Source organism: Pocillopora verrucosa, chromosome 8, assembly GCF_036669915.1.
Source record: "Pocillopora verrucosa isolate sample1 chromosome 8, ASM3666991v2, whole genome shotgun sequence".
NCBI lineage: Eukaryota > Metazoa > Cnidaria > Anthozoa > Scleractinia > Pocilloporidae > Pocillopora > Pocillopora verrucosa.
Genome location: NC_089319.1, coordinates 23,275,403 through 23,302,009, shown reverse-complemented (window position 1 = coordinate 23,302,009; position 26,607 = coordinate 23,275,403). Strand labels below are relative to the sequence as shown.

The window sequence follows — 26,607 nt, the reverse complement described above, 5'->3', positions numbered from 1 at the left end:
TGTCGAAAGAACAACACGTGGTTACCTAGCTGATGGTGAAAATTGCTCCTAAGCGGGGCTCTGAGAGAGGCCAATTAAATTTCGTTTAAAAAGTATAAGAATACTCTTGATAGCCATATTTAAGTTCGTTATTAAGGGCGTTAAATAATTAAGCTTCTCTTACTTTAATCGTACTTTATATAAACTCAAAAATAGGCTTTCTGCTCCGTAAGAAGTTTAATGCTAAGTGACACACCCCTACTAAGGTTATTCAATGTTAGATTTGTGCTCAAGATGGCGGCTGGGTTAAGTGAAGATGTCTTCCCTCCGCTAACGTTGCTGCTCAAGGTGAGAAAAGTTGCCGATAAATACTTTAAAGGAAACACTGGAACATATATTTTTGTAGGTTGGACAGCCTTTAATTTTATTCATTGACAGGAGCCTGATCGTGCAAGATCAAATTGCCCTACTACGAACAACTTAGAGGTGACACAGGTTTTCCTAAAATACAAGCCTAGTATGACCATAAGATTGGGATGCCATTTAGAGAGTTGGGAAATCTTACCCTCTTCTGTGTCGGACTAGGCGAGTCAGCGAACAAGACTTTTCTCTGCGACCTCGATCGAGTCAACGTCCTTAATTAATACCTTCCACTTTCTATTGAATGTAAACCGACAGGTCGATGATTCTGTCTGTGGTTAAAATTTTTCAAGTTTCCCAGCATCCACGCTCCTGGATGAGTTTTAAACATTGGCACTTCGAGACAGTTTATGGATTCTTTTGCCCAAAAAAAAAAAATACAGAAAACTATGAGACAAAGGAAATGAGAGACTTAAAAGCTGATTATGATTAGAAAGGCCCTTATATTTTCCAGATATCGTTCCCCGCCAGTACTTATTTGTTCATTCTGTTCAATGACTCATTCTAGGCTCAGTCAAAAGAATTTGTGCGCACCCTTTTCCACGAAGCTTTTAGTTACAGAAGTGATGCAGGTTAGTGTCCTTTAAAAGGTTTTTTTTTGTTTGTTTTCAGTGCACAATTTATTTTAGGTTGCTAGCGTTTCGTATTTTTTCTAAACAACACATTTATGAAGATGTCATAAGGTCCACCGATTGTCTAAAATCACAGCCTAAGTTAAGCTTTTCTGGATTAACCCTTAAATTTCAATCTTAGGACTGAACAATGATAAGTATCTCCTTGGAATTAACAATTTGATGTTATCAATCAAGATGAATATGCTAACTTAAAAGAAATATTAATATATTTTTTTTCTTTTTCCTCTTAGTCTCAGTATCTGTTCTCAAAAATGTAGCAGCTTCCTTAGATGCAGGACTTGATGAGGCAAGATTGGTATGAGAATGAACACCTTGCTCATTTGTTAGGGGCACATTACTACAGCCTAAGATCATGCTTTAGTAGGAAAAGTTTAACCAGGCTTGGTTACATCATGTTGTAGAGTGCCAGACTGTCATGTGGGAGGTTGAGGGTTCAAGCCCCAGACCAGACCAACACTCAGGGTCTTAAAATAACTGAGGAGGATGTGCTGCATTTGCTATGAAATCTGCAATTGGTTAGGCATTCTGATCTTCTTGGATGAGGAAAGTAAACTGTCTCCTGCATCTTCTCTGTACTGTTTAGCAAGGGATGAACCCGTACACTTCTCACACAGAGTAGGGAATGTAGCTTGTAGTGTTGTAGTCTGGCCTCGTTATTGTTTATTTGGGTCCCCATATAAACCAGCTTTAAAAATGAATGGGGCCAGATTGTCTAAATATCACAAGTAAATAAATTTTAGAAATCAAATTATTTCTGATTTATTGATTCATTAATTACTTTGTAAGACAGAAACTGTTTCATTTGATTGTAATGTATTGTTTTAGTTAATGGAGAGCCTTGTGGCAGTGGTCCGTGCAGCATTGTTTGAATGCCTTACAGACCCAAAAGCAGTATATGATTTGTTTCCAGGTATGTAAACACTAAAATATTTATAACATACTTTAAATTAGGATATTTGTACTACCCTTTCATTTCTGCCCAGCAATCAAAGGTCTTTGGGTTAATTTCAAGATACTGAACATCTATGTTAAGCAAGGTACAATGGAAAAAGCTGAGTCCCTAGAGAGGATTGGAACCTCAGACTTGCTGATTTTGCGTCAGTTAGCAACCTGAGATTTTACACAGCGCAACTTGGCTCAAGGGGGTTTTTTGAGTAGCCACTGATTGTGGGATTTGTTAAAAACCTTGAAACCTTAGTGGTACTTATTTTGGGGATGAAAACTCAAGGATTTTACAATTGATATGCAATTGGTTACAGCTATGTCACCTCTATGAACTAAAGATACTTTTGGTAATACTTTTTTAGAGAACTTTCACAAGAATCTTAGAGAACTTATTTCCAAGATTATTGCTGAAAATATGTGAGTGTTCAACTTTTTAATACAATCTAATTAACTGTTACGTATGAGACTCTGAAACTGTTACATGAACCCCAATTATCTATGTTAGTGAACCACTGAAAAACAAGCATGAGGTGTTCTTTAGGGATGAAGCGTTTAAAAGTGATGGTTGTGAGAAGAAAGCAAGGAAAAAAATTTCCCCAGTGAACTATTGAGATAGAAATATTCCTGCGCATTATTGATGGGCTTTGCCGCCGAACTTTACCCTAAGTAGACAATCTTCTAGCCAGAATGAATCCGTCAAATATTTTCACTCATGCATTCAAGTTTTTGGTGATTTTGCTGTTTTTATTTGTCAGGCCCCTGTGGAGGACAAATGCCATTAACGAGCAAGGTAGAGTGATATTAGTAAAAACTGTTAACGCAGACCTGTTTTGTTTTGCGTTTATCCAAAATTCCGATTCGGTTATTAAAAAGTTTTATTTACTGGAGGCACATCTGACAAGATAAAAGAAGAGAACTTTTGTTTCCAAACACGAAACAGTGTAATTCCAAAACGGAGGATTTTTAAAACTTTTTCAACAACTTATATTAAAAATGAAGACTTGCCCGTCGCGGTTGCCTTCACTCGCCCGAAAATACGAAAAAAGAGGAAAAACATGACGCTTCTGCAGGCTGAACAGTAGACTACGTTTATATACAACAATCGAAATGCCGAAGGTTTCAGTGCGTGTATAAACTAAGAGAGATGATGAAGTTTTGAGCTTGTTCGTTGTGGTTATCAGTGTTTGGTCATTTTGTGTTTCAAGCTAAAAATGACGCTCTAAGTTTGGGTGGAAGGCCGTTCTCCCTCCCCCCGCCCAGTGTTTGACTGACTTACTGTGTTTTTTTTTTGTGTTTTTGACAGTTTCATTGCCAAAGCTGATTGACTTTGATTGGAGAGTGGATGTCAAAACGTCGTCGAACGTCATCAGCAGAATGTCTATGCCGACGTGTATTATGCAGTTACAGGTTTGTTTTAAGAAAACCGAGTTTACCATTCTATTCTTGGAACTATAAATTCTTGTTCAGCTTTCAAATTTCTTTGTATTATTTCAGTCTCTTGGGTCGATGCGATTGTTACAGGTATTTCTAGATAAAATCGAGTTTATTGAAAACAACAGTATTACACTGACTTGTCTTTGTCAAAATATAAAGAAGGTAAGAAAGATGTTTTTTCGTCTTGTCACGAGCGTGGGACAAAGAAAAAATTCTGAGTCCCCATGAGGAATCGAACCTCAGACCTTCGGATGTGAGCTACGATGCTCTAACACAGAACGATAGAGACTCTTCGGTGAGTGAAGTCTATTACGAAGTTCATATGACACGCGTCCTGCATACTGCTAGGATCAGCAATGTCGATAGCGTCATGTTTTTTGGATAGAAATAATTTTTTCTTTGTCCCACGCTCGTGACAAGACGAAAAAACATCTTCTTAATTCTTCACCGATCTGAAAACTTACCATCTCTACTATTTCTATAAAGAAGGTATTTATCGTACACGTTAGTATCGATTTCGCAGAAGGATGCTTCATCAACAAGTTAACAGAGAATCTTAGGAAAGTTGTTATTAATTTTGTCACGATTCCTCTGCTCTTTGTGATATGGTGTTCGGCGAGCCAACCAGTAAACCGCTGCCCCTGTCAAGTTTCTTACAGCAACTGACACTTTCCATTCGTACAGGATACATCCACACTTTTGAGTGACCATTCCTGTTTTATTTGAAGGTTCAAGAAAATGCCACAGAACAGAATTCAATGCCGTCAGTGCGGCGTCTTAATGTGGAACTGACTAAGGAAAAACTTGACACCATGTTGGATGGACTTGGGAAAATACGAGATCAACTCTCCTCGGTTTCAAAATAAATTTAGATAACAAATTTATAGATAACTGAAATAGTTTTAAAATAGAGAGATTTATTTTACAACGAGCGTTTTCCTGTCTTCGAGGATATCACGTGTCTGAATTTCTCATGGAGGCTTTGTTCTAAAGTGTTTCCTTCTGAAGTTATTTTTAAGATTACGTGTGATTTTGGAAATCGTGAGAGGATCAGTACATGGATAATCCTGCAGTGCAAAGTTTTCCCATGGGGAAGAACTCATGCGATGTCTATGTAATCCCCACGATGATTTGGAGAAAAATTCGTAGTGTATGGATGATAATTCTACATAATTCCAATATATAGTGACTAAAGGATATTGTTTCTCAGCTCGACCCGCCCTCGCCATTGTTCGTATATGGCATATTTCCGGCAACCTGTTTGTTTTTATTAAACCAGATTTTGTTGCGTTCAAGTAAATATCAATACGTCTCTAGAAACCAACAGGCTCTAGAACTTCCCAGCCCAGACAGTGGCACATTACAAATAAGGAAGATGAAGGTTTAAATTCGTAGCAGCCGAGCAGAGTTTATCTATCTTCACACTAGTACTTAGAGCAAACTAAACATGTTTGTAGAGAAAAATGTTAAAATGTTTCTAACTGGTATAACTGTTTGTAATGCTATCTCGCCTACATTGTGCAGAGCAATCGTTTGCGATCTTCCTTTTGATCCAACGGACATAATGTGCATGCAGTTACTATGTAGTGACTATACACTGGGTTTACATCACTCAATCGAAAAGTACTCTATCAGAATCTCCACTATTTTGAAAATGTCCAGCTCTTTCTGACCTTGGTAAATGTCACTTCTAGATAAATGTTTATCCTTTTTGTTTGCTTATATGTGTTTATGTGTTTGCTTATTTTGCTGCAATAAGATTCCTATCACAAATATATTACATCGTAAGGTTTTTCCGTTTCCTTGCGCGGATCTTCTTAACGAAGTCATTCCTTTTTCCCAGTCGTCTTTCCTTCTCATGAAAGGCTAGGTCACTTCTCTTAGACAGGCCTGGTTTCTCGGCTTCGCGCCTCTTTCGTTTTTTGAGATGGTCGATTTCTCGATCATTTTCCCAAGCCTGATACAAATACGCAAACAATGTGATGATTATATCAACTGCCTCTGAAGAGCTCGAAGAACTTGTTGCAGATGTTGGCGTGGGGTTCAGTTCGATACTTGAAGAGCTCGTTAACGTCGATTCACAGTATGATGAAGATGAGGTTATGGTGCCGTCCGTGCTCGATACACTAAACGATGACGTTGTTTCCTCGCCCCAGCCCCAATCCCAACTACTGCTGCTGGTGCTCAGAGAAGTAGAAGCAGAGGTGGAAAGCGTGGGTGTAAACGTTTTGCTAGACGTGCTAGATGATGTTACAGTCGAACTTGTGGAAAATGTGCTCGTTTCTGTTTCTGAATGGACAGCAATGATAAAATATTTGAATCTAGGTTTATACCACAAAGACAAGCTTCATTGCTTCGCAGATCATTAATGGTTGGCTTGAATTTCTACACATCTATATAAAAATGTGAGGTTAATCAATTGTCAACAACTAAATCGTGACCTGCATATTTTACGACTGTGTAAATTAATTTAAATAAAGGAATATTGATCCAAGGATAAATGAAATAGTACTGGTTTACACAGCTATTGAAGCGTGGTAACAAAATGTCAAGGGACTAGAAGTATTGCTGCCCCTTCACAGATTATTCTCCCTTAGCAATTTCCCACGTTTCTATTAGCATTCACCTGTGTCTATTTCTACTGTTCGGTCAGAAGAGGAACCGTTAGGAAAACAGTCCATTCCTAGAACACGATACCAAAGATTAAGCTTGCTAACCGCTTAGCCCTCGCGTCTCGGGACGCGCGTACAATCCGCCTACATCGATTCCAATCATTTATACTTGGAAAACTTAATTAATACCCTAATACGGTAGATTAGAGCAATTCTGATCCATAGCTTTGCTGGAAAAAACTTCCATAATCTTCCTATGTACCGTTCAGTTGGCATGCAAGACTATATAAATAAAACAAACGTATGTTAACCAGTAAAAAAAAAATTAATATTGTCATCATAGTCCTAACCGACTTAGAACTTTGCTTTTTCCTGACCTTGAAAAGCAGAGCACAGCCAAATGCTTGTTACCATTATCAACAGGACAAGCTTCATCTTTTGGTTGCCAACCCTGTATTGCTGCTATCGCTTACTGAAAGAAATAACATGATAAGGCTTTTAGTCTTGAATATAACATGAGCTATTCTATTCACATCCTACACAGGTAAGGAAACGGGAAAAATCTTCTGGAAGCTTTCGAAATAGCACGAGAGTTCCATCTTGTGCTTCTAACATGTGTAACAAATGGCCGCGGGGTAAAATTCATCGAAACCTATTTACCTTTTCGCCGGAATAGCTAAGCCGGGGTAGATATATTTTCTGTTTCGTAATAGCAAACTGGAAAAGGGGTGAGCTGAACGGGAGGGCTGTTGGTGAAAGCTAAAGGCTAAGAAAACTCACTTTATCTTTCTACTTACCACGTAATTAAGAATGTTTTCCTCTAGCGAAAATTATGTTCATTTTCGGGCTGACTGAGGACGACTTAAAACCTGTAATAGATTTATGTATGATATTCTACACAGGGTTTTGTAATGGGCCAAAAGAAGTTATGACGTCACTCGGCTTTGCTACATGGCTAAGATGTCATTCCCGTTTGGATGGGTTCTCAAAATCTGTCTCACCGGCCATAAGAACTCAGGCGGTAGTTACGTCTTATTAATTCAACTTTACAATTCCCAAACCACATGAGACTTACCCCTTCTCGTGCAATTTAAAAATTATTTATTAGTTCGACGTGTTGTAGAAAATATGGCGTGCAGACGCGGAAAGCTTCAACTTTGAAAACTCCTACTGGTCTGAGACAAACCACTCCATTATGGAGCGACCTTATTCAAGGATCTGTCTGTATACTAGCAAAAGTTTCTCTGCGCAGCAGTTTGTAAGATCTAAACAATAAAGTAATTCAACTAAGGTAAATTATTTTCCCTGCACAAAATTTTAAAGAAATTTCAGAAAAACGAATCACTCACCTAGTCTGATTGATTGGTTGAAAGAGGCTTTCTTACTTTAGCCGTGAATTTGCGTTATTTATGGCAGTTTTTATCGCAAATGTTGATCGCAAAGCACTTTCGTAATTTTTAGCTGCGTATTTAAATTCAACATTTGTTAAATCAATTCGTAATTTGAATCATTGCCTGGAAACCTCAATGTGGTGGAAAATATTTGCTGGATAAATGGTGTTCAAGAAGTTCTGCTGTTGCCATTTTCAATAATATGATAGAAACAGATCAAATTAAACCGATTAACCGAAAAAAAAAAATGGAACAAAAGTTATTGAACCTCTAACTCTTTTTATGGGTGCGTGTTATAAATAAGTTTTTCTTTTTATCAATTATTGGTGTGTGTTAAAAAAATCCCACCGACGACTTTTTAAATGATCAGATGTTAATTACATCTAGTGATATGAGCGTGTCACAATTTATTTTTAGAACAATCGAGTTAATTGGTATCGGGGAAACATAAAGCAATTTTAAACGCTAATCGCAAAGGATTTGACAGTCGCGAAATTTATGACCGAATTTTTCTCATTGAATGATTCGCTTTCGCCCTGCCCGGCGACTTATATGACAATCACGCGGCAATTTCTGTTGTCCGTCATTCGAAGAGGACATGTGATAACATAATATTTACTGATTGGTTGACCTGTCGCAAAAGCAGAAAATCGTGGCTGGGCACATGCCGGATTGGCGAATGTCAGTGAATTAATTGGCAGATATTGGCGTGTAAAATTGCCAATCGCATGTTTCTTGCTTCACTATGCACAAGTTTAGTCAGACGTTTGCACCAGTTTTGCGCACTTGTGGTGCCTTAAGAACGTTCTGTCCCATTTTAATAATTATTAAAATGGTCTATGTATCATAGGTACGAAGGAGCATAAGCATTTCGATCAGTTGCCTTTTCCGAATCGCTGGCATTTTTGGTGACAGATGGGGAAAAAAACTCTATTTTATCCTTCTTTTATACTTCAAGCTATCTTTTTTTCCTTTTGACCGTACAGCGAACACTGACTAATGACATTCCAATCATGTGGAACTGAATAATCGATAGAAACACCATTAATTAGTCATGTCACGGTACATGAACACAAAAACAAAAGATTGGTCAGTCAGAGATCTTAAACTATGTTTATCATCTTTTCTTCCATCTTTGCAGCCTCACGACCCTTCTGCTTCTCAAATGAGTCCTCTGCCGGGGAGAACGTTCCATTTGGCAGTGAACTGAAAGGTAAGCGAGTCTTTTTCAATTTTGTTTACAATTTGCATTTGATCTCAATGCAAGTACGACCCTCGCAGTTGATTGACAGAAACTTCCTGTTTTAGGTTAATTTCGAAATCTGAAGGACAATAGAAGCTTCTTTGGTTATGTATCTCCCTTAAGAGTTCGGCAAATCAGATCACTTTGCTCTCCTGCGCTCAAAGTGCTAAAGCATTCTTGCGTTCGTTAACTTACTGTATGCCTAGGTAAAATCAAAATATTTGGAGAAAGTTGTTGAGATCCCGTTGAGACCATGTCTCGAATGAGCAATGCAGCCGCAGATGACAATATCGAACTTATTGATGAAGACAACCTCAGCCTGCAATATCGGCTTCGTAAATGTGGAGCGACTCGTGTGTTGATCACAGCCCTAGTGATACTATTGGTCATCGGTGTCATTGCTGGTGTCATCGTCATCCTTCGATTTATGTCGAAAGGAACAAAAAAGGCGCCATTTGAAAACCCGTCCTCAGGTTTGTGCAAAAGCCATTCATGCCACTCTTATATAACTAGCCTCGTGTTAACCTCGTGCTAACCTTGTATAGTCTATGGTTCAAGCAGCTGTTGATGGGGAGGGAAAGGAGCGCGTTGAACTACGAATCTAATAAACGAGTGCAAAGTAAGAATAATAGCAAGCAAGGTAAGTGTGTGCTGAAGCCATGCACACACCTAATGGGCTGGAGTTTTGAAGCCTATAAAGGGTTTCTGACGTGGACTCGCCTTACTTACTCCATCCTCCCTCCCGAGCTTTCTCCTTGTCTTGCGGTTAGAAATTTTTCAAACAAACAAAGTACAAAATTCGACCCGTTCGCATATCCCATACTCTTCCCACTTCACACTTTCCATTTGTTCAACGCAACGCACTTTCCATGCGTGCTTCATTGTTTTCACTATGCTGTCTGCATGCTATTTATTTCCTCATACGCCATTTTTCACACACTACACTTTTCACACCTTTCATCTTCCTCACTCTTTATTGTCCACAATCTCTATTTCTCACCCTTAACACAGAGATCAAGTTCATCATCATCATCACCATCACGGTACCTTCAGTTGAACATTCATTTACAATGTGCTCTTAATCAGGACTAAAATTTGATTCACCCGAACGAACTTGTACCAAACGAGTGCACGACACAGGAAGTAATTGAGCGGTACGAGTACGCGCAGGTCTGCCCCAATTAACAATTGGTTCATACATCAGCGTGCGTAAGAAGCTAGACTTAAGACTTAAGAAGCTAGAGTTGCTCTCGGCTACGCCTCGAGCAACTTTTACGCATCTTTCGTACTCTCCAAACTTCCCGCGTGCTTCATATCTCGATGAACACACAGCCGACGTATGAACCAATTGTTTTATAACATTTTCAACCCGATGGAAAATTTTTTTTCTCGAGGGATTTGTTTGCTGACGTCATGAGCGTGCGCAATAGGAATATGAAGCACGCTCGCGCAATTGAATTGGATTAGCCAAATTTATTAGCTATATTATAATAACAATTGATCTTCCCATGAAATGTTTCGTTTGATCGGACGTTTATATCAGGGTTATTGGGCTCCAAGCGATGTAAAATGGTCTGAACTATAGAATTCGTGAAGGGAGGTAATCTTTACAGCATCATTTTGTTTCGTCGATATGCCTTAGTTACATTTTTGCCAGCTTCTTAACTCTTTCATGTTCAAGTCATCGATATAATTTCTCCTCGCTGATATACTTTTTTCAGCCATGAGAATCAAACAATATTCCTTAATCTATGTATCTTTTTCCTATTAACGCCCATCTGCCAGACAATGTAATGATTCTCTAAGAAGAAACATCACATTACTTACAGCCTCACCAATTTCCTGCAGGCGTCTCACCACTTCCCTGCGAGTTGGTTTTGGATACAACACAAATGAAAAAAATCAAAATGCTTACAACCCCGTATATTTTTCTTTCTCCCTCCCGTTTCCCCAGTTCAGGCCCTTTCTTTTCTACGTCTGTTGTTTCTAGCGGCTTTCTGGGTGAGTACTTCAATGACGAGTTCCAAAGACACAGCATGTTGCGCTTGTAATATTTTGATTACAACTTGACGGTACGAGGAACTGGGTGACAATATTTTGCGCCATTTTTAGTTTACCAGCGTCGCCGTTGGAATGTCTCGATAGATAAACTGCGTGCGCGTGGATTTAAAGAGGCGGATAAATTACTTTATCTTTAATCCGTTGACCACATCGCAAATGGCACCTAGGGTCGAATAATTTATCAATTAATTAAGCCGCATAGATTGCACCGTGGATCTCTTATAAAAGTCTAAAGTGTAACTCGTGGTGTTAAGGAACTTTGAACTTCTTACAATTCTTACACAGTTTGATAGCGTCACGTGCCAAACTTGAATATTTAATTCTCGAGGACAACATTGAGGGAATTTCACATATTTTTCTCGGGTCGAGCTACAAAACATTGAGCTGAAAGAAACGATTCAGTCGAGGTTTCGTCTGAGGGGTTTTGATATGTGAGGGACTAAAATCAGTTAATAGGTGGGTTTTAATAAGTTAGTAAGTGGGTTTCCTGGAAAAACAGGATCAAGGATCACCGGATCAAGGATCAAGGATGGAGAATCACTTGCTTAGAAAAAGACGTTGTAGTCGTTTTTCCGACGGGATTTGACGAGAGGCGTGATTCGGAAAGTGATAAAATTGTATCGCCCCACTGAGTTGAAGAAGAAGAACACGGAAGTCAGAGACGCAATCACTTATGCACAAGTAAACCCGCTCTGTAGCTGTCAGTCTTCAATGGCAGTCCTAGTGGTCGGTAGGCGAAAATTGACACTTCCATAAAGGGGTATGGCTTTTTCAGTAGTTAGTATTTTCTCTTATTTTGCTGTGGCCAAAATCTTTGAAAAAATTATCTACGACCAACTATATAACTATCTAAATGTAAATGATTTATTAACCAGTCGCTAGTTTGGCTTTCGTTCTCTACACAGTACGCTTACTGCCTTGCTGGAGACAAACAACAACTGGTGTGTCAATGTTGACAAAGGTCTACTCAATGGTGTAATTTTCATTGATATAAAGAAAGCCTTTGACACTATAGATCACGAAATCATCTTGCAAAAACTTGCTAAATATGGGGTGGATCAAGATGCACTGCAATGGTTGAAATCTTACCTAGCAAATCGTCTACAACGATGCAACGTAAACAATCACCTCTCCAGTACAAGCTCTTTAAACTGTGAAGTTCCCCAAGGATCAATAATTGGCCCTCTACTCTTTTTGATCTACATAAATGACCTACCAAATTGCTTAAGCTTAGGCTCCCCTAGAATGTATGCTGATGACACGAATGTTACCTTTGCTGCATCTGACATGCTTGGTCTTGAGACCCAAATCAATACTGAACTGAAAAGCATTAATCTCTGGCTCAAACCTAACAAGTTAAGCCTCAATGTGGCAAAAACTGAGTTTATGGTCATTAGCTCGCGTCAAAAAATACAGTCTTGAAATGACAAGACAAATAAATGTTAATGTAGAGGGCGTCAAAATAAACCAAACAGATCATAGCAAAGCTCTCGGACTGAACAGAGATGAAAACCTATCCTGGAAGGACACATACAAGCAACTTCAAAAAAGGTCGCTTCCAGTATCGGTGCACTTAAGCGAGTCAGACCTTTTATTTCAATGCATACCGCTATTAAAATATATAAAGGTCCCATCGAACCACATTTTGACTACTGCAGTGTTGTTTGGGATGGCTTGTCTCAACAGCTGTTTGAGAAATTACAAAAACTACAAAATCGCGCTGCTAGAGTAATTACTAAATCAAGTTATAATACGAACTCTAGCTATCTTCTCAACTCTCTCAGCTGGGATAACTTATCAGTCAGAAGGACGAAGCAAAAGGTAAATTTAACGTACAAATGCGTTAATAAGCTCGCCCCAAATTATCTTTGTAACATGTTCACTCCGAGAACTCTGCCCTTTGATCTTCGCGAGGCAAGTCAAAAATTGTATTTGCCGAAACCAAGAACTGACTACCTGAAGCGTAGCTTCAGTTATAGCGGAGCTTCTCTTTGGAACGATCTTCCTGAGGATATCCGCATTAAAAAATCTCTACGCAACTTCAAGAGAAGAATTGATAAATGGCTCTCTGTATCGGACTCCCACTAGGCAAATATGTAAACCAGTTAATAGAAAATTTTACTTAAGATAAATTTCTCCTTTGTTTTCTATTGTCATACTGGTATTTTTACCGTGTTTTAAATAAAGTTTTCATCATCTTTAGCATACGGGAGATCTTGACTGAGTCGCGTAAATGATCCAACTGAAAGATGCTGGAATAAAACATGAAGATGAATAATGTATTGCCTACCCTGCAGGCTATTTTCTTTAAATATTCACTCAACTTAAGCTTTTTAAACGCGGCTCAAACTACCGAAGCATGAATTGCGACGAAGAACGTGTGGTACCGACTACGCATTTGGAAATAGATGATTGACATGTTCAACTTCCTGTTTCCTAATCTTACATTCCGGCGGTGCGTATCGCGTGGTAATTATTAGTTGTCTTTGCGCCAGAAGGTGAAAGCGCAAATTATTCCGCCGTGTGTTATCGGGAAGTTTTGTTGATTGCTGACTCGCTGCTTTATCACTTAACCAAAGAAAAACAGCAGTATCGTGAAGCGCTTTGCTGTTCAGAATGGGAAGAATGGGAAACCCAGTGTCGGATGACAGGGTCGAACTCGTCGATGATAATGTTGGTATAAGGTACCGCCTGCGTAAATGTGGAAAGACTCGACTGGTGATTATAGCTGTTGTGGTGGCGGTTTTGGTTATCGGTGGAATTGTTGCAGCTGCTTACTTGCTTACGAGTAAGTTTAGTTATTTATATAAATTACTTATTGTGCAACCAACATTCCGAATTCGTCTCGTATCGTGTGGGGGCTTAGAGCATCTAAAAACTTGTAAAAGAGGCAGTAATAGAAATCAAAGGCAAATGCAGTACACAGGGCCGTTTAGATCCACTCTGTGGACATTAAAAAACATAGAACCAGTAGCGATAAACAGATTTTAATCGATGAGATGAAGTAGACTTAAAAGCTAGCTCGATGTGTCACGAGGCTCAGGCCAAGCTCTGTTCTTTCCCACGTGCGAAGAAAATGCCCATAATACATAATGTTAGTAGGATCGAGTGTAGTCCATTTCGGTCGGTAAGGCTTTCTGTAATTTGCGAAAGGAAACGAAACGAAATGAAAATCTTGAATTATGCTAATGATTTGTTAAATAAAGATCGTAAATGACAGAACTTTGTCATAGTATTGATTAATCACTTAAGTCGATGTATTGATTTTCAGCAGAAGTAGTAGGGTCTCAGACATCGTGCATAATTTCCACTTTGACCACACCTCGAGCTCCAACCGTGTTTGATGCTTCATCAATGAAAAATAACACTGATTGTGAAACGATTGTGTTTATCTACAGGGTACTTTTGGCAATGCAAAGAGAAAGTGAAAGATGTAGTTTGGTTAAGATCCTTTGACGTGAACCTAAACTCATTTTCTTTGTGCTTAAACCCTCAGGTTAATTAATTAAGTCAAGAAAATTAGACAAGACACCTGCATATATTGGCGAATCGTTTTATGCTCGTAGACCTTCTGATGTGCCTATTCGATAATCCTTTCTGTCATCACTTCTCTGGGTTATAAACCCTCGCTACATGTGTTCTGTTCCCGATTCATAATATTTGCATATCAGAACTATTCGTTTATCCTGCTATCTTTTGCTTAATAGTCAAGAGAACTTTTGAAAGAAAGGAAGACAGATTGCTTCCCACCGTTGGTCGCCTTTATGAGACTCGGCTTTTCATTCACAGCCACCTTTACTTGAGTGGAAATTGTTATTTGCATATCCTTCCACATTATCATTTCTTTGGGATATCCGTTGCGTGACAAAGCAATAAACGACTGCGAGGCGGTCAGAAGGCTTCAGCGAGTGTGGTTCCTACGAGACATTCTCTAATACTATGAACGTTGGCCGTTGATAATAACCACAAAATAATAGTTTTCAGTCTATTCGTGATTCCATCGCTTCGAACTTTTCTCAGACGTGGTACTCACATCGTTGAAAGTGGTTGCCTCTTTCCTGCGCATGCTCATACACTTGTCACTTGCTTTTCAAAAGTAACTTGCCTTTTAGAAGCCGTGGTTTGGTTTCGCAACGTTTTGCGTGATGAGACTTAAAAACGTGTTATCCTTCCCCTCGCTCGGGTTGAATTTGTTTTGTTCCGCCGTTCATGGTATTCTGAATTTTCTTATCCCTTTCTTTCTTTCTTTTTTTCTTTTTTTTTTTTCTGTAGGGCCGCTCATTTGCAAGACAGAGGAATGTTACAAAATCTCTAAAGGTCGGTGCGACATAAATGCCATAAAAAGCGAATAGAAGCAGAATTGATAACGTCAATCGACAAGCTGCCTTCCCTGTAGGGGATGCGGTAATCTTGCACTGTCAACAACAATTGCTTCGCAGCGCTGTGGGCGAGGCTCACCTCAATCCTCCCAGCCACACATAAGGGAGAGATTTTTCTCTTTTTCTCCTCCTAGCCCCAGGATTTTTCCTCCGGCCTCTTCAGTTTTCCTCCCTGTACAAAAACCGACGAGTCTGATCTTAATTTGACTTGCAAACTGAAGACGACAAATGCCTTTTGCCCATGCACTATCCGTACTTGTCCCTATTGGACACTTAAACCTGTCTTTATGCTCAGTCATCAATACTGTTTCCTTTTATAAAGTTATCTCCAATCAGATCGACACAAGTAAAGATCCATGCGATGATTTTTATGCATACGCTTGTGGAGGATTTATCAAAACGCACCAGCTTAAGGGAAATCAGAGTTCCGTAGGCGGCTTTACAATCGTTAACGACGATAACATGAAAGTTTTACAACAAGCGATGGTGAATGCTTCCACCAAATACAACCAGGTTAGACATACAGTTTCTTCATTTAATTAACAACGGTCAATTATTTTTGTAGCACTTCACTCTGTGTAAACTTTTCACCCTTAAAAATAAGGATCAATGTCAGTATCTGAGCAACTACGCACCAGCCCCTCCCCTAATCCAACATTAGTCAATTGATAATAAGTTAGGGTTGATGTTGGGGAAAGGGAGGGGAGGTGTGCAATTGCTCAGATACTAACATTGATCCAAAAATTGAAGGCACCTCTTGGTTCGGAATATTTCATTTCAGTTAACCTCAGAGCAGAAAGAATTAGTGAATAGTGGTAACAGTCACTTAGATGTTCGCTTAAGGACGCCTATCTTTCAAATACCCTTCAGTTTCGTCAAGGATTAGTCATTATATTTCGCCTGGAGAGGGGAGAATGGGGCGGGATTTGAGGATTTTGGTAGAGATCACAAGTTTTCAGAAGAAATGGAAATGGGGATCAGTTATCGCCAACAGAGTATATAAGGGGGACTGTGGAAATTTTTCTGCCATTAACTGCCAGAAAAGTACATTCCGTAATCTAATTTTCCTTTTGTCCGTGATTCTTTCCAGAGCTCCTCCATTTTGAAAACCGTCAAGATTTATGATTCATGCTTAAACACATCTGCCATTGAGAGTCGTGGAAATTCGCCTTTAAAAAAAATGATAGAGGATTATGGTGGCTGGTCAGTGTCTGGAAATGGATCTAATTCATGGTTAGTGGAAGAAAAAATGGGGCGAGTCTTGAGAGACTTGAACGTTCAGACACTGCTGCAGGTCACTGTAGGAACAGACTTAGAGGATTCCAGTAAACATATTCTTAATGTAAGTATTACGATGGTATTTTCCCACACCAGTTATCATACAAAGGGTTTTTTTTTATTATGCGGACTGTTTCCAAAATTGATACACACATCATTGACATGGGACCCCCAGGTCCAGTTCAGACGCCTTTTTTTGGCATGAGCCACATCGAATCCACTGAATCACGATCGAACTAATTTCTTAGTGGCCGAATGAGTTCGGATTGGCCAACTCGTTCTTCGCGTTTGTAGCACGGCGTCTAGCTCAGCTAGGGTGAACGGTTTACCTTACCGGCTGTTATTTATACACCCAACATTTCACGATCTGGACCAAATGTATCGATTATTTTGATGAACATTGATGACACTAATTGTAAATCAGGTTTAGCCGGATTAATTCATAGATTAATTTGGGTTAATTTGGCTCATGTGAAGTACAGAATCTGAAGTTGGTCAGGTTTTAAAAACATATGACTTATTACGTCAATTCCGAATCCGTCCATTAGAATTTCAATTTTTTGTATGAAATTTCCGATTTTTCCTTGGATATGGCTAACGGGAGTTCCAGGCGAGAAGTCGATGATTGAACCACCCTGTGGCGCACATTGGTAGTGGCTACTTGCGGCATTATGCAAATGAGGTCATATAAGTTTTAAGCACTTAAACGGTATTACTTTGTACGAAAATCACTAACTTGATCAATTTTGTTTTCGTTTAGCTCAATATTGCCTCATTAGGGATGAGTTTTAAGTACTATTTTGACCAGGAAGACAGCAGCGTAAAGGTTGGTATATGAAGAGACTGTTTTCCTCTGGCCCTTACAGGGCTCGGTTCTAAGGGCGTTTTCTGTCTGAGGACTGGTTCATTTTTAGTTTTTGAGACTTACGTATGAAAGTGAAATTTGTTGTAAATTTTGAAGGGGGTCATTGAAGGTGTAATACCAGAATAAATCTCTAAGAGATTCAATTATTAGGAAACTATATGTACCTTATAACTGAAGAGTGTAAAAGAATTTCAATTAAATAAAGGATGTTACACGATGGCGATAAGATTTGAATTTTATGCGCGAGTGAAAAGAACAATATCTAACTGGAGAGCACAGCGAAAAGTACGCCGCTCGGTTCACGGATGTAGTGGTCGTATTGATTATATGAGGGTTTTAGTTCCCGATAAACACTCCGGTCTTTACAATAATATACTCTACTACGCCTCGTAGTCTGCAGCCAGCGAGTCCATTTATTTGCCGTCTAATTTTCCTAAAACCTCAATAGTCGTCGAGTGTTCCGCATTAACATAGTGACGGATGAACCATAATAACAAAAGCAAAAAAAAAAAAAATGAAATTGAATTTATCATTTTTCATCAGAATGGCGAAATAAATAGAATAAACTAATTTTCAAAGTTAAAGTTTCCGTTTGGAGTTCATCACGTTAAAAAGGGTTGTGAAGTCATAAAATCGTGCGCTACAGGCCAGTTCTTCTCTTGCGTGAGCTAATAAGGATCCAAAATTGTGGCTTCTATTTATTCTTTTCCTTGATTCCCTGTTGTGTTAATTTACCGTTATGGTTAGCCATGTGTAAGCAAACATAACTATTGAGCATTTAAATACTCCATTTACAGGTCCGCACGGCGTACAAGACTTACATGAAAACTATTGCCAAGCTGCTTGGAGGAGGGCCTTCTTCAGATTACAAGATGGATGCTATATATGATTTTGAGAGGAGCATTGCTGAGGTGTGTTATTGTCTTAATTGCAAATAACAATGTGTGACGATTTCAGCCGGGCAGGTTCTATTTCGATCAGGGGAACGATTAGTTTCTTTATCTTGTTGGTAACAAAAGAAAACCGTCAATTGTAATCGTTTTCTTTTAAATATTTTTTCAGTCAGTGGATCCCGACACAGTGTCTGAAGATATAATAGAATCTCTTATGGAGCATCACAGATCTGGGCGATCTCTAGACGAATTGGACAAGACAATTGAAGACTTCTGGTTTGCCTCAGATTTTGATGTGAGTAAACCTGGCGAACATGACATAACTATACCTATATTGGGATGGTGGAGGTAGAAATCACAGCTAAATTTGTTTCAAATTTATGATATCGCTTTCTATCGTGAGTTATTGTATAAATCAGCAAGAAGAAAATCACTTCCTGTGGCACTAGACTTCTTTAACTTAAGATGTGCCTCATTTCTCAAATTGACGCTCTCGGACGATTCTATGAAACATAACGATGCCCTTGTCAGCGTTAGAACTACGGCATCGATCCACTGCATCGTCAGGGAATTCCAAAGTCAAGGCCTCAATCGAATCGTCAAGGTAACTTCTCCAATGGTACTAATGGCCCTGACTTGAAATGGTACTTGTGCCCTTTTGCCATAGGGGACAATTACTGTGTGTCCGAATGAAATGTTCTTTTTAAGAGGGGTCTTTCAACTGTTACTGAAGTTATTTCCTTTGCTTAGCCTACTAACTCTCCTTCTCTTTCTCTCACAGACAATGTTCGTGACAAAATTTCTGGACGCGGCATTTTATAAGCAGGGAAAATATTTCAGTTCGAACGATAATATCTATTATCCACAAGCAGAAGTTTATACAAAAGTATTCAAAGCGATGGCAAAACAATACCATCAAACGTGAGTTTTACAGGTTCAAGCGAATCTTTTTTATGCTTGATAGCTTTAATATGGTGTTTAATAGCCTGTTGCAGGCGTTCAGGTAGAAAAACGGATCGAAATGGCAAACGGCGCCCCAGTAGCAGCCGAGTAAAAAAGTAAGAGAAGGCTGGGCCGATCAGACCTCGACCTTATTTATTTAGAACCTTATTTATCGCACTCCCTAGGCGATAAATAATTTCTGTCCCCCTAAAAGATCTTCGTTGGTTTTCTCCAACTGCAGAGACAAACAAACCGTCAAGGATTACATCATGTGGCGTGTGATTGACAACTATGTGATGTCAATGCCTGACAAGTTTGTGCAAGCGAAACTAAAATACGTGCGAGCAGTGAGAGGACTGGTAGCATACGAAAGATGGTCTGAATGTCTGGAAACCATGATATCGCCAGTGGGCTTCACTTTAGGGCGTTTGTACGTCGACGCGAATTTTGACGAAAGTACTAAAACAACGGTAAGATGGTTGAATGTCTTTCCTTAAAAAAATATCAAACCTTAGGGTCACACTGTAGTATTTCACGGCGCATTCTCAGTGCGCATCATGTTACGCGTGAGTAGAGCGCTTACATTAATGATGGCAAATTGTTTTTAACTCCGAAACTCGCCACAGAGGAAAATATTAATTTTCTCGTTAAATTAGAGAGATAGGCGACTCGTCGTAATTCCTTATGTTTTGCCATGGTTTTGTTGTTGTTTGTTTCCTCTGTCATGTAATGCAGCAAGGTCAGACTCTGAAACGAACCGTTCATTTGTCAATTTATTTATTTATTGATTTGTTTATCTGTTTATCGATTTATACACGCCACATTCACTTGCGACAAAGCTTATTTAACATTTTTTTTTCATCGAGAGAAGAGCGGAATTTGTTGGTGGCATTATAGCCTTAAATATTATTGAGGAGACTTAAAATGTATACTTAATTCATTTTTCTATAACCAGGTGAAGGACATGACTGCTCGTCTCCGCCAAAGTTTTATTGATAATCTGGATGACGCAGACTGGATGGATTACAGTACAAAACAATCGGCTAAAGGAAAGGTATGCTTACGTACTTAATATCAAATTTTACTCAAAATTTTACCCAAAATTTTCTAACGTGATTGGTAGCCATACGATTTGAACACTGATAGATAAGAAAGCTGTACGTATCATTTGCGCGCTCTGTTAAATAGATTGTTTTTTACCATGTAACGAAGTTTTTGCTTGGGTAAACTTTCCACGAGAATCACCAGCTCGTGCTTTTGATGGCTCTTGAAACGATTAAATCGAAGCAGCTTCACCGAACGAACTCATAAACTTGAAACTCTCCCTCTAAATGTAATTTTTATATTTCTTTATCGAAGGCGAAAGCAATCCAAGAGGACATCGGCTACCCCCCTTTCATCAAAGACAACAAAAAACTCGACGAGCAGTACTCACTGGTGAGTACTGAAAAGAGCTGGTTGGAGTTAATAATGTCTTGAACAAGATCACGATAATAAATCAATGTTAGTCAAAGAAGGCATTTATTACAGCGCACAGATGGAAAAATTTAATGGATTACTTTCAACGAAATTCCTCAGAGGCACAAATGTGGGAAAATCATTTCTGGTTGTTCTTGCGTGTAGCATTGGAATAACACTGGGCACTAGTCTGGGCACTGGTGTGCTGTTTACTAAAATATATATATATTTTTTGCCAAATATTTAGCTGAATGCAGGAGATGATTATTTTGAAAACACCGTGTCGATGAAGTATATGGTCGTACAAAAGAATTTTGATCTTCTTGGAAAACCAGTCGACAAGGACATGTAAGTGTAACGGAGCCCACGTTCTTAACAGTATGACTGCTTAGCTTATAAATCTTTGACTTGTCCAGGAATGCTTAGGAATCAGGTTTTGATTGTAAATTTCTTTGAAAATTGTTAGTTTTAGCACAGTCCACAAAGCTTACCTCTCACTGTTGAAAACACGTATTAGATAAGGTTTTTTTTACTGAGGTGTTTCATGTAAGTAGCGTGAAAAAGTCGCAGATGGTCAGGAGAGCGCAACTGTATGTTCTTTAACTCCCTGCCTCGGTTACTCACCCTTTTCCGCTCTCTCTCCAGGTGGATGGAAAGTCCTGCACAAGTAAATGGATATTACAGTCCACAGCAAAACCGGATAGGTGAGTTAACTTTAGAGCGATTTTCGATGAGGTGTCTTAAAAATATTATAGAACTCAAAGTAGAAACAAGCAAACTGCCTGAAGCGCGGTAAAACGCGAATGACAAAGTCCTGATAACTCCAGTTTTGCTTTTAATTGGTTGTGGTGGTGCGAATTTTCTGGACCAATAATAGAGCACAGTGAAGCAGAACCAATTCAATTCCGAATTTCTTTCCACTCGCAAGTGCAAATCCCTTTAACCCTTTTTCAAGCCGAGTAGCTAGAAAAGTGGCCAGACCTTTGCAATCTCAGTGTAAGGTCTTATTGGTTATTAATAACTGGATCATAACACAGAGCACCACTCGCGTTTTAGCTGGAAGTAGACCCTCACTCTTTTGATGGACTGGTCTCTACCGTGAGATATTACATAACAAGGACTTAGGATCTCAAGATAATTAATCGTTTTTTTGTTTTTTCTTCGTAGTGTTTTTGGCTGGAATTCTACAATCTCCATTTTACAGAAAGAATTACCCAAAGTAAGCAGCTAATAATATATTTAGGCTTATGTTCCGAAAGATCGAACGCTCCAGTTTTTTTAGAGTAAATGAATTGTCAATAAATAACGAGAAAAGCGTCTCAGGCGAGCTGCATTTTTTACTGGTGAAGACATTATTCTAGCTGCAATAAATGTCCGCAGAATAGAATAATCTTTTATTTGCAAGTCATGCATTATATGAGACACAATAAGGGGAATATTTTATATTCTTAAAAAAAAGTATGCCTCAGAAATTATGTAGCTTGTCTAAGCGTTTAGAGACGTATTTCTTGCAGGTATATTGATTACGGGTCATTAGCAATGGTCATTGGGCATGAGATCACCCATGGATTTGACAGCCAAGGTAGAAACAACAGTAACAATAACACTGGTAACAGTATCAAAACAAAAAGAGATAAATTACTTCAACGAAAGAGGAATCAAGCTTTACATATCAAATACTTGCATAGGTAGGAAGAGTCTTGTATGAACAAGATAGCACTGGATCCAAGGTGGAAATCACGACATAACCAAGTTGCTTAGTAAGTTTGGGTCAATGTCAGTATCTGAGCAGCTTCTCACCTACCCCTCCCCAACAACATTAAACTGATTGCAATTTAGGGTAATGCTGGATGGGGAAGGGGTAGGTACGCAGAGTCGCCCACACTGACATCGATGCGGAAGTTTGAGGACTGTTTTGATTGACTTCTTTGTTCCTCCACAGGGCGGCTTTATGATAAGAATGGCAACGTGAAAAATTGGTGGTCATTGTCTTCGACTTACAGTTTTGCAAGCAAAGCCGAATGTTTGGTGAATCAGTACAACAACTATGACGTGTTTGGGACATATGTAAGTCAGATTCAACAGAAATTCAGCTACAGTTAAAAATTTAGGAATCAATCAATCAAGTTATAAATATTACTGCGTGAGATCAGGTTTTCCTGTGAATTCGAGCCCGAAGCTTATGTTTAGGACTCATTACAGTTAGCAAAAGAAAAAAAAAACATAAAATAAAAGAAAAAAAACGAAACTTAAAAAAATACTTGTTATAATATCAGTCTAAAACAATTTAACATATCTGAGATAAAAAGTAATTACATTTGCAGTTGACCTTAAAGTTTGAATTAAAAAATGTCCTCGACTTCTTGCGAAAGTCACTCAAGTTTGCTGATTGCTTAATATGTGACGGAAGGTGATTCCACAAATGCGATATCTAGTGAGTAAATGAGTTATTATAATACCTATAATGATAGATGGGTTGAACAAGATTATGACCACTAGTCCTTAAATTATAATGGATCTTACCGGCTCGAAAAGATTAGAGATGTAATCAGACACATTTTCCTTTATACATCTTAAGAATTAGATGAGAGATTGATCGTACCTTCTTTACTCTGATATTAGCAGCGTATAATATAGAATCATAATCTTAGCTGTTATCTAAGTTTATGAGGGCTTTTATCGTGTAGTAGTTAGCTGAGTCGAGTTTAAGGATCAAAGTCTTACAATCTCTGATGGAAGTGGACAGCAGTATTCAAAGTGTGACAGTAAATAAGCCGTGTACAGCATAAGTGCAACATCAGTCAGCACCAACTCTTTTAGACTTCTTAGAGCTCCAATTTTGGCATCAAGGTCGCGTGGCTGATATGTGGTCTTTGAACATAACACTTTATCTAAGTGTCCATGTCTCTAGCTTAAAAAGCTAATAGGGGACAACAAAATAATTCAATTGTAAAATGAGTTTATCACTCAAATCTAAAATTTATAAAAATTAAAATTTAAATGTTAAAAATTACGGAGTTATCCCCACTAAAATATACAGAAAATGCTAAAGATATTTCTTAAAATTCTCAAGAACTACAAATAAGACAGGAGCCTCAATTGTCACTTATAAGATATGCAAGATGAATATCCGGTATGTTGGACTTGAGGGATTGTAAGGAAGGTTTGTCCTTGATTTTGCTGTTCAATCTCGAACATATATATGGCCTAAAGTACCTTAAAGAATGTTTCTCGTAATATACACTATTAAATCTGGCTAAATAAAAATCCATATTTCTTAGTGATATGGAAAGGAAAGTGATTTAGTGATGTGAAGGAAAGCTTGCTGTCTATGTGAACACCGAGAATATGATTTACTTTGATGTGAGCATCACCAATGTGAAGAAGAGGCTCTTTAGCGGAGTTACCTAGAGTCTTAGATTGGGTTTGCTTGCCATTGACTACTGAGTGATTATAAACGAGCCAGGATGAAAGCTTCTACAGATCTTGGTCAAGAAAGGAGTTTTTGTTGTTAAGAAAATCGCTTCATGCACCACGCGTCTTGTTCAGCAGGACTCGCCTCCTTTACCTGCGCGTTGCCATTCATATGTCAAAAGGTTTTTTAGAGTTATCATTTTGAATTCCTACTGAATTGAATCCTCGGCCAGATTCTTTCAAATTGAATAATACATATTTTCAGGTTCTTGAAAAAGGGATTTACTCCAAATAAGACCTGACCTTGTTCTCTTTTATTTGCTTAGTTGATTGGTAGACTTCCCAGAAAGTTAGAGAAACCAACTTAGTGTGGTTACTGTAGTGCATTTACTCCTCACAGAAGCCGAAAGACTGTTAAAAAAGGGGAAAAACGCATTATGTAGGGGATAACCAAGCATTTAAACATTTTAGTTTCCTTTGTTAAAAATAAACGTAGTAGAAATGCTAAAATAGAAATGGAGATACTGTTATCATAAAGTCAAATGTTAAAATCGTTTTGTTTTAATTTTTTTTTTACAGATAGATGGTAAACAGACTTTGAATGAGAACATTGCTGACAATGGTGGAATAAAGCTTGCTTATGATGTACGCTTCACACAAACTGTTCGCTTGTTTGTTCTTTTTTTGTGTGTGTATCCTTGTTTTTTCTTTATGCCTGTACTGCGCTAGCCTCAAGTGCTTACGTTCCTAGGCCCGTCACGTTATCATTTCTCCTCCACGTAGGAACGAGTGATTGCTTGACGAACTTTAGAACGTCTGTACTGAAGGCTAGTGGTAAACATGCAGTATGCATCATCAGCGGACAATACAGTTCGTCATGTAAGTGATGTAAGAGAACGTAAGTTAAATTCCCATTGGCGGTAAACGTTTTTTCCAGTCAAGGGCTTACTTTCGCAGGGTCGCACTCCATTGGTACCATGTGGTTACTACCTACACGATTTTTTAAGATAACATAATCAGTTAGCTAGCTCATTAGTCGGGTTTATGTCTTAATTTTTTTTACAAACGTCAGTGATAACCTTCCCTCTCTCTCAACGGTTGTATTTTTTAGTTGTATTTAAAACAGTTTTTACTTTTTAGTGCATTGCGAAACTCAGACATCTTATTTCATTTTATTCCCAGGCATACGAGTCGTGGGTTAAAGACAATAAAAAAGAAGGACAACTGCCTGACTTGGGTTTGAGTGTGGATCAACTGTTTTTCATAGGATTTGCTACGGTAAATGGTTCTCGATTGTCTTGTTGTGAAACTTAAATAATCACAAGAGGCCAACGACAACTCAAAGGAAACACAACTAACCTCGGCTCTGGAATTTAAAGAATGAAACATTTTAACAGGCCACTTTTTCAAGAAAGGGCTGGAATATTCCTTGTTCGTTGTACTGTGTGCATATGAAAAGCTGCAAATCGTCATTTAGGTCGTCTCAGTTTCTTTACGAGCGAGCACTCTGTTTAACCCTCAACACGGGCTATAGTTTGGTTAGTGCGACGCGAAAAAAGTGGTGCAAGAGGAGACTGGGTCAAATAGAATGGTGTGGCTAATTTTCTTTTAATTCGTGCTTAACTCCCTTTCTTTTATCCTCTTAAGGACGAGATCTTAAGAAAATAAAAGATAGTTTACCTCTCGATCTTCATCGATGAATTACCCTCTCTATACTTTTCACTTTAGCCTTGGTGTAGTGTATACAAGAAAGAAGCAGCTCTTTTCCAAGTGGAGTCTGACGTACACTCGTTTCCAAAGTACAGGTAAATTGTAATCAGTTCTCCTATTTGTCAGGCCAATTCTGACGCGCCAGTCTTAGATAGCCGGGAAAAATAGATATAATCACCAATAAGTCTGTATGATATTTATGTAGTGGGTTAAGACATGAAAACACAGTTGTTATAGCCTTTTTTGTTTCTAAATAAATCATCAGCCTCGTTTGCCTCCTATTGCGATAAAAGATTTTCCTTAAACCGCGTGCGCCGAAATTTCTTCCCTAAATTTTGCCTCTTGTCCAATAGTCAGACAGCATTTTGGGATCAGAGTTTTCAAGAAAAACTGTTTCAAGGCGAAATTTGCGGGCTTAGATGACTTGACTAGGGGATGGTCCAAATATCTTCCAAACTATCAATTCATATGAAGCTCGTTCAAAAATTGTACTCTTGTCAACAGGGTAATTGGTCCACTATCCAACTTCAAAACGTTTGCAGACGCCTACAGCTGCAAAAAAGGAAAGGAAATGAACCCAGGACAGAAGTGCTCTGTGTGGTGATCGGGTGATAGAAGTTTAACCGGTTTCTTTTATGTTTGAAAGCCGTTCTTAGAGTAAGTAGAAAAATCTAAGCAAAATGGTGCTACTTTTGCTTTTGAAAAAAAACAGTAGTTTGTGCAGCTAATAACTTGTTCAATACTAACATCAAGAGAGTATGTAAAAAATTAGAGCAGAACATATTTGTTTTCTTAACACCAATAGTGTTTAGTGGAGCGAATGTGTTGTAGAAGAAATTTTAACGTGATGTAATCTTATCGATAGCTTCCATGTTGCCCTAAAAGAGGCGAATAAAATTAATTGTTAGTTAATAGACTGTATTACTGCGTCATCAGTTTAAATTACTA

The 26,607-nt window shown here is 38.5% G+C and overlaps 3 protein-coding genes across 5 annotated transcripts; 2 read left to right on the top strand and 1 right to left on the bottom strand.

The window, feature by feature from the left end:
* The first annotated feature begins 137 nt into the window (after positions 1 to 137).
* On the top strand, positions 138 to 5,135 carry LOC131792486 (COMM domain-containing protein 9). Its single transcript, XM_059109856.2, has 8 exons — positions 138 to 327; positions 908 to 971; positions 1,265 to 1,329; positions 1,860 to 1,944; positions 2,342 to 2,396; positions 2,735 to 2,769; positions 3,283 to 3,386; positions 4,142 to 5,135. The coding sequence occupies exons 1-8, from the start codon at positions 220 to 222 to the stop codon at positions 4,277 to 4,279; spliced, it is 654 nt and encodes a 217-aa protein (XP_058965839.1). The 5' UTR covers positions 138 to 219; the 3' UTR covers positions 4,280 to 5,135.
* On the bottom strand, positions 4,693 to 7,498 carry LOC131792487 (uncharacterized). Of its 2 annotated transcripts, XM_059109858.2 has the most exons (4): positions 7,375 to 7,456; positions 6,823 to 6,894; positions 6,403 to 6,497; positions 4,693 to 5,702 (listed from the first exon to the last, which is right to left on the bottom strand). In XM_059109858.2, exons 3-4 carry the CDS (start codon positions 6,458 to 6,460, stop codon positions 5,191 to 5,193), a joined length of 570 nt encoding a protein of 189 aa, XP_058965841.1. In that variant the 5' UTR covers positions 6,461 to 6,497; positions 6,823 to 6,894; positions 7,375 to 7,456; the 3' UTR covers positions 4,693 to 5,190. The 2 variants fall into 2 exon arrangements, with proteins under 2 accessions (XP_058965841.1, XP_058965840.1); XM_059109857.2 differs by lacking the exon at positions 6,823 to 6,894 and having other exon boundaries at positions 7,375 to 7,498.
* A 1,298-nt stretch (positions 7,499 to 8,796) lies between these two features.
* On the top strand, positions 8,797 to 26,571 carry LOC131792536 (endothelin-converting enzyme 1-like). Of its 2 annotated transcripts, none has more exons than XM_059109927.2 (20): positions 8,797 to 9,132; positions 14,993 to 15,037; positions 15,422 to 15,612; positions 16,190 to 16,441; positions 17,138 to 17,203; positions 18,040 to 18,153; positions 18,305 to 18,430; positions 18,917 to 19,056; positions 19,319 to 19,547; positions 20,033 to 20,131; positions 20,437 to 20,514; positions 20,783 to 20,883; positions 21,181 to 21,239; positions 21,703 to 21,754; positions 22,050 to 22,117; positions 22,478 to 22,602; positions 24,529 to 24,594; positions 25,132 to 25,227; positions 25,678 to 25,754; positions 26,164 to 26,571. In XM_059109927.2, the coding sequence occupies exons 1-20, from the start codon at positions 8,913 to 8,915 to the stop codon at positions 26,261 to 26,263; spliced, it is 2,304 nt and encodes a 767-aa protein (XP_058965910.2). In that variant the 5' UTR covers positions 8,797 to 8,912; the 3' UTR covers positions 26,264 to 26,571. The 2 variants fall into 2 exon arrangements, with proteins under 2 accessions (XP_058965910.2, XP_058965911.2); XM_059109928.2 differs by lacking the exon at positions 8,797 to 9,132 and adding an exon at positions 13,157 to 13,508.
* The last annotated feature ends 36 nt before the right edge of the window (positions 26,572 to 26,607 follow it).

Excerpts from the sequence above, each read along its gene's own strand:
- LOC131792486 (XM_059109856.2), top strand. The coding sequence starts at position 220 with ATGCTAAGTGACACACCCCTACTAAGGTTATTCAATGTTAGATTTGTG. Across the intron at positions 1,330-1,859 it reads GACTTGATGAGGCAAGATTG|TTAATGGAGAGCCTTGTGGC; the intron begins GTATGAGAATGA and ends GTATTGTTTTAG. Across the intron at positions 1,945-2,341 it reads AGTATATGATTTGTTTCCAG|AGAACTTTCACAAGAATCTT; the intron begins GTATGTAAACAC and ends ATACTTTTTTAG.
- LOC131792487 (XM_059109857.2), bottom strand. The coding sequence starts at position 6,460 with ATGAAGCTTGTCCTGTTGATAATGGTAACAAGCATTTGGCTGTGCTCT. Across the intron at positions 5,703-6,402 it reads GCTGTGCTCTGCTTTTCAAG|AAACAGAAACGAGCACATTT; the intron begins GTCAGGAAAAAG and ends CTGTCCATTCAG.
- LOC131792536 (XM_059109927.2), top strand. The coding sequence starts at position 8,913 with ATGTCTCGAATGAGCAATGCAGCCGCAGATGACAATATCGAACTTATT. Across the intron at positions 20,132-20,436 it reads AACAATCGGCTAAAGGAAAG|GCGAAAGCAATCCAAGAGGA; the intron begins GTATGCTTACGT and ends TCTTTATCGAAG. Across the intron at positions 22,118-22,477 it reads CCATGGATTTGACAGCCAAG|GGCGGCTTTATGATAAGAAT; the intron begins GTAGAAACAACA and ends GTTCCTCCACAG.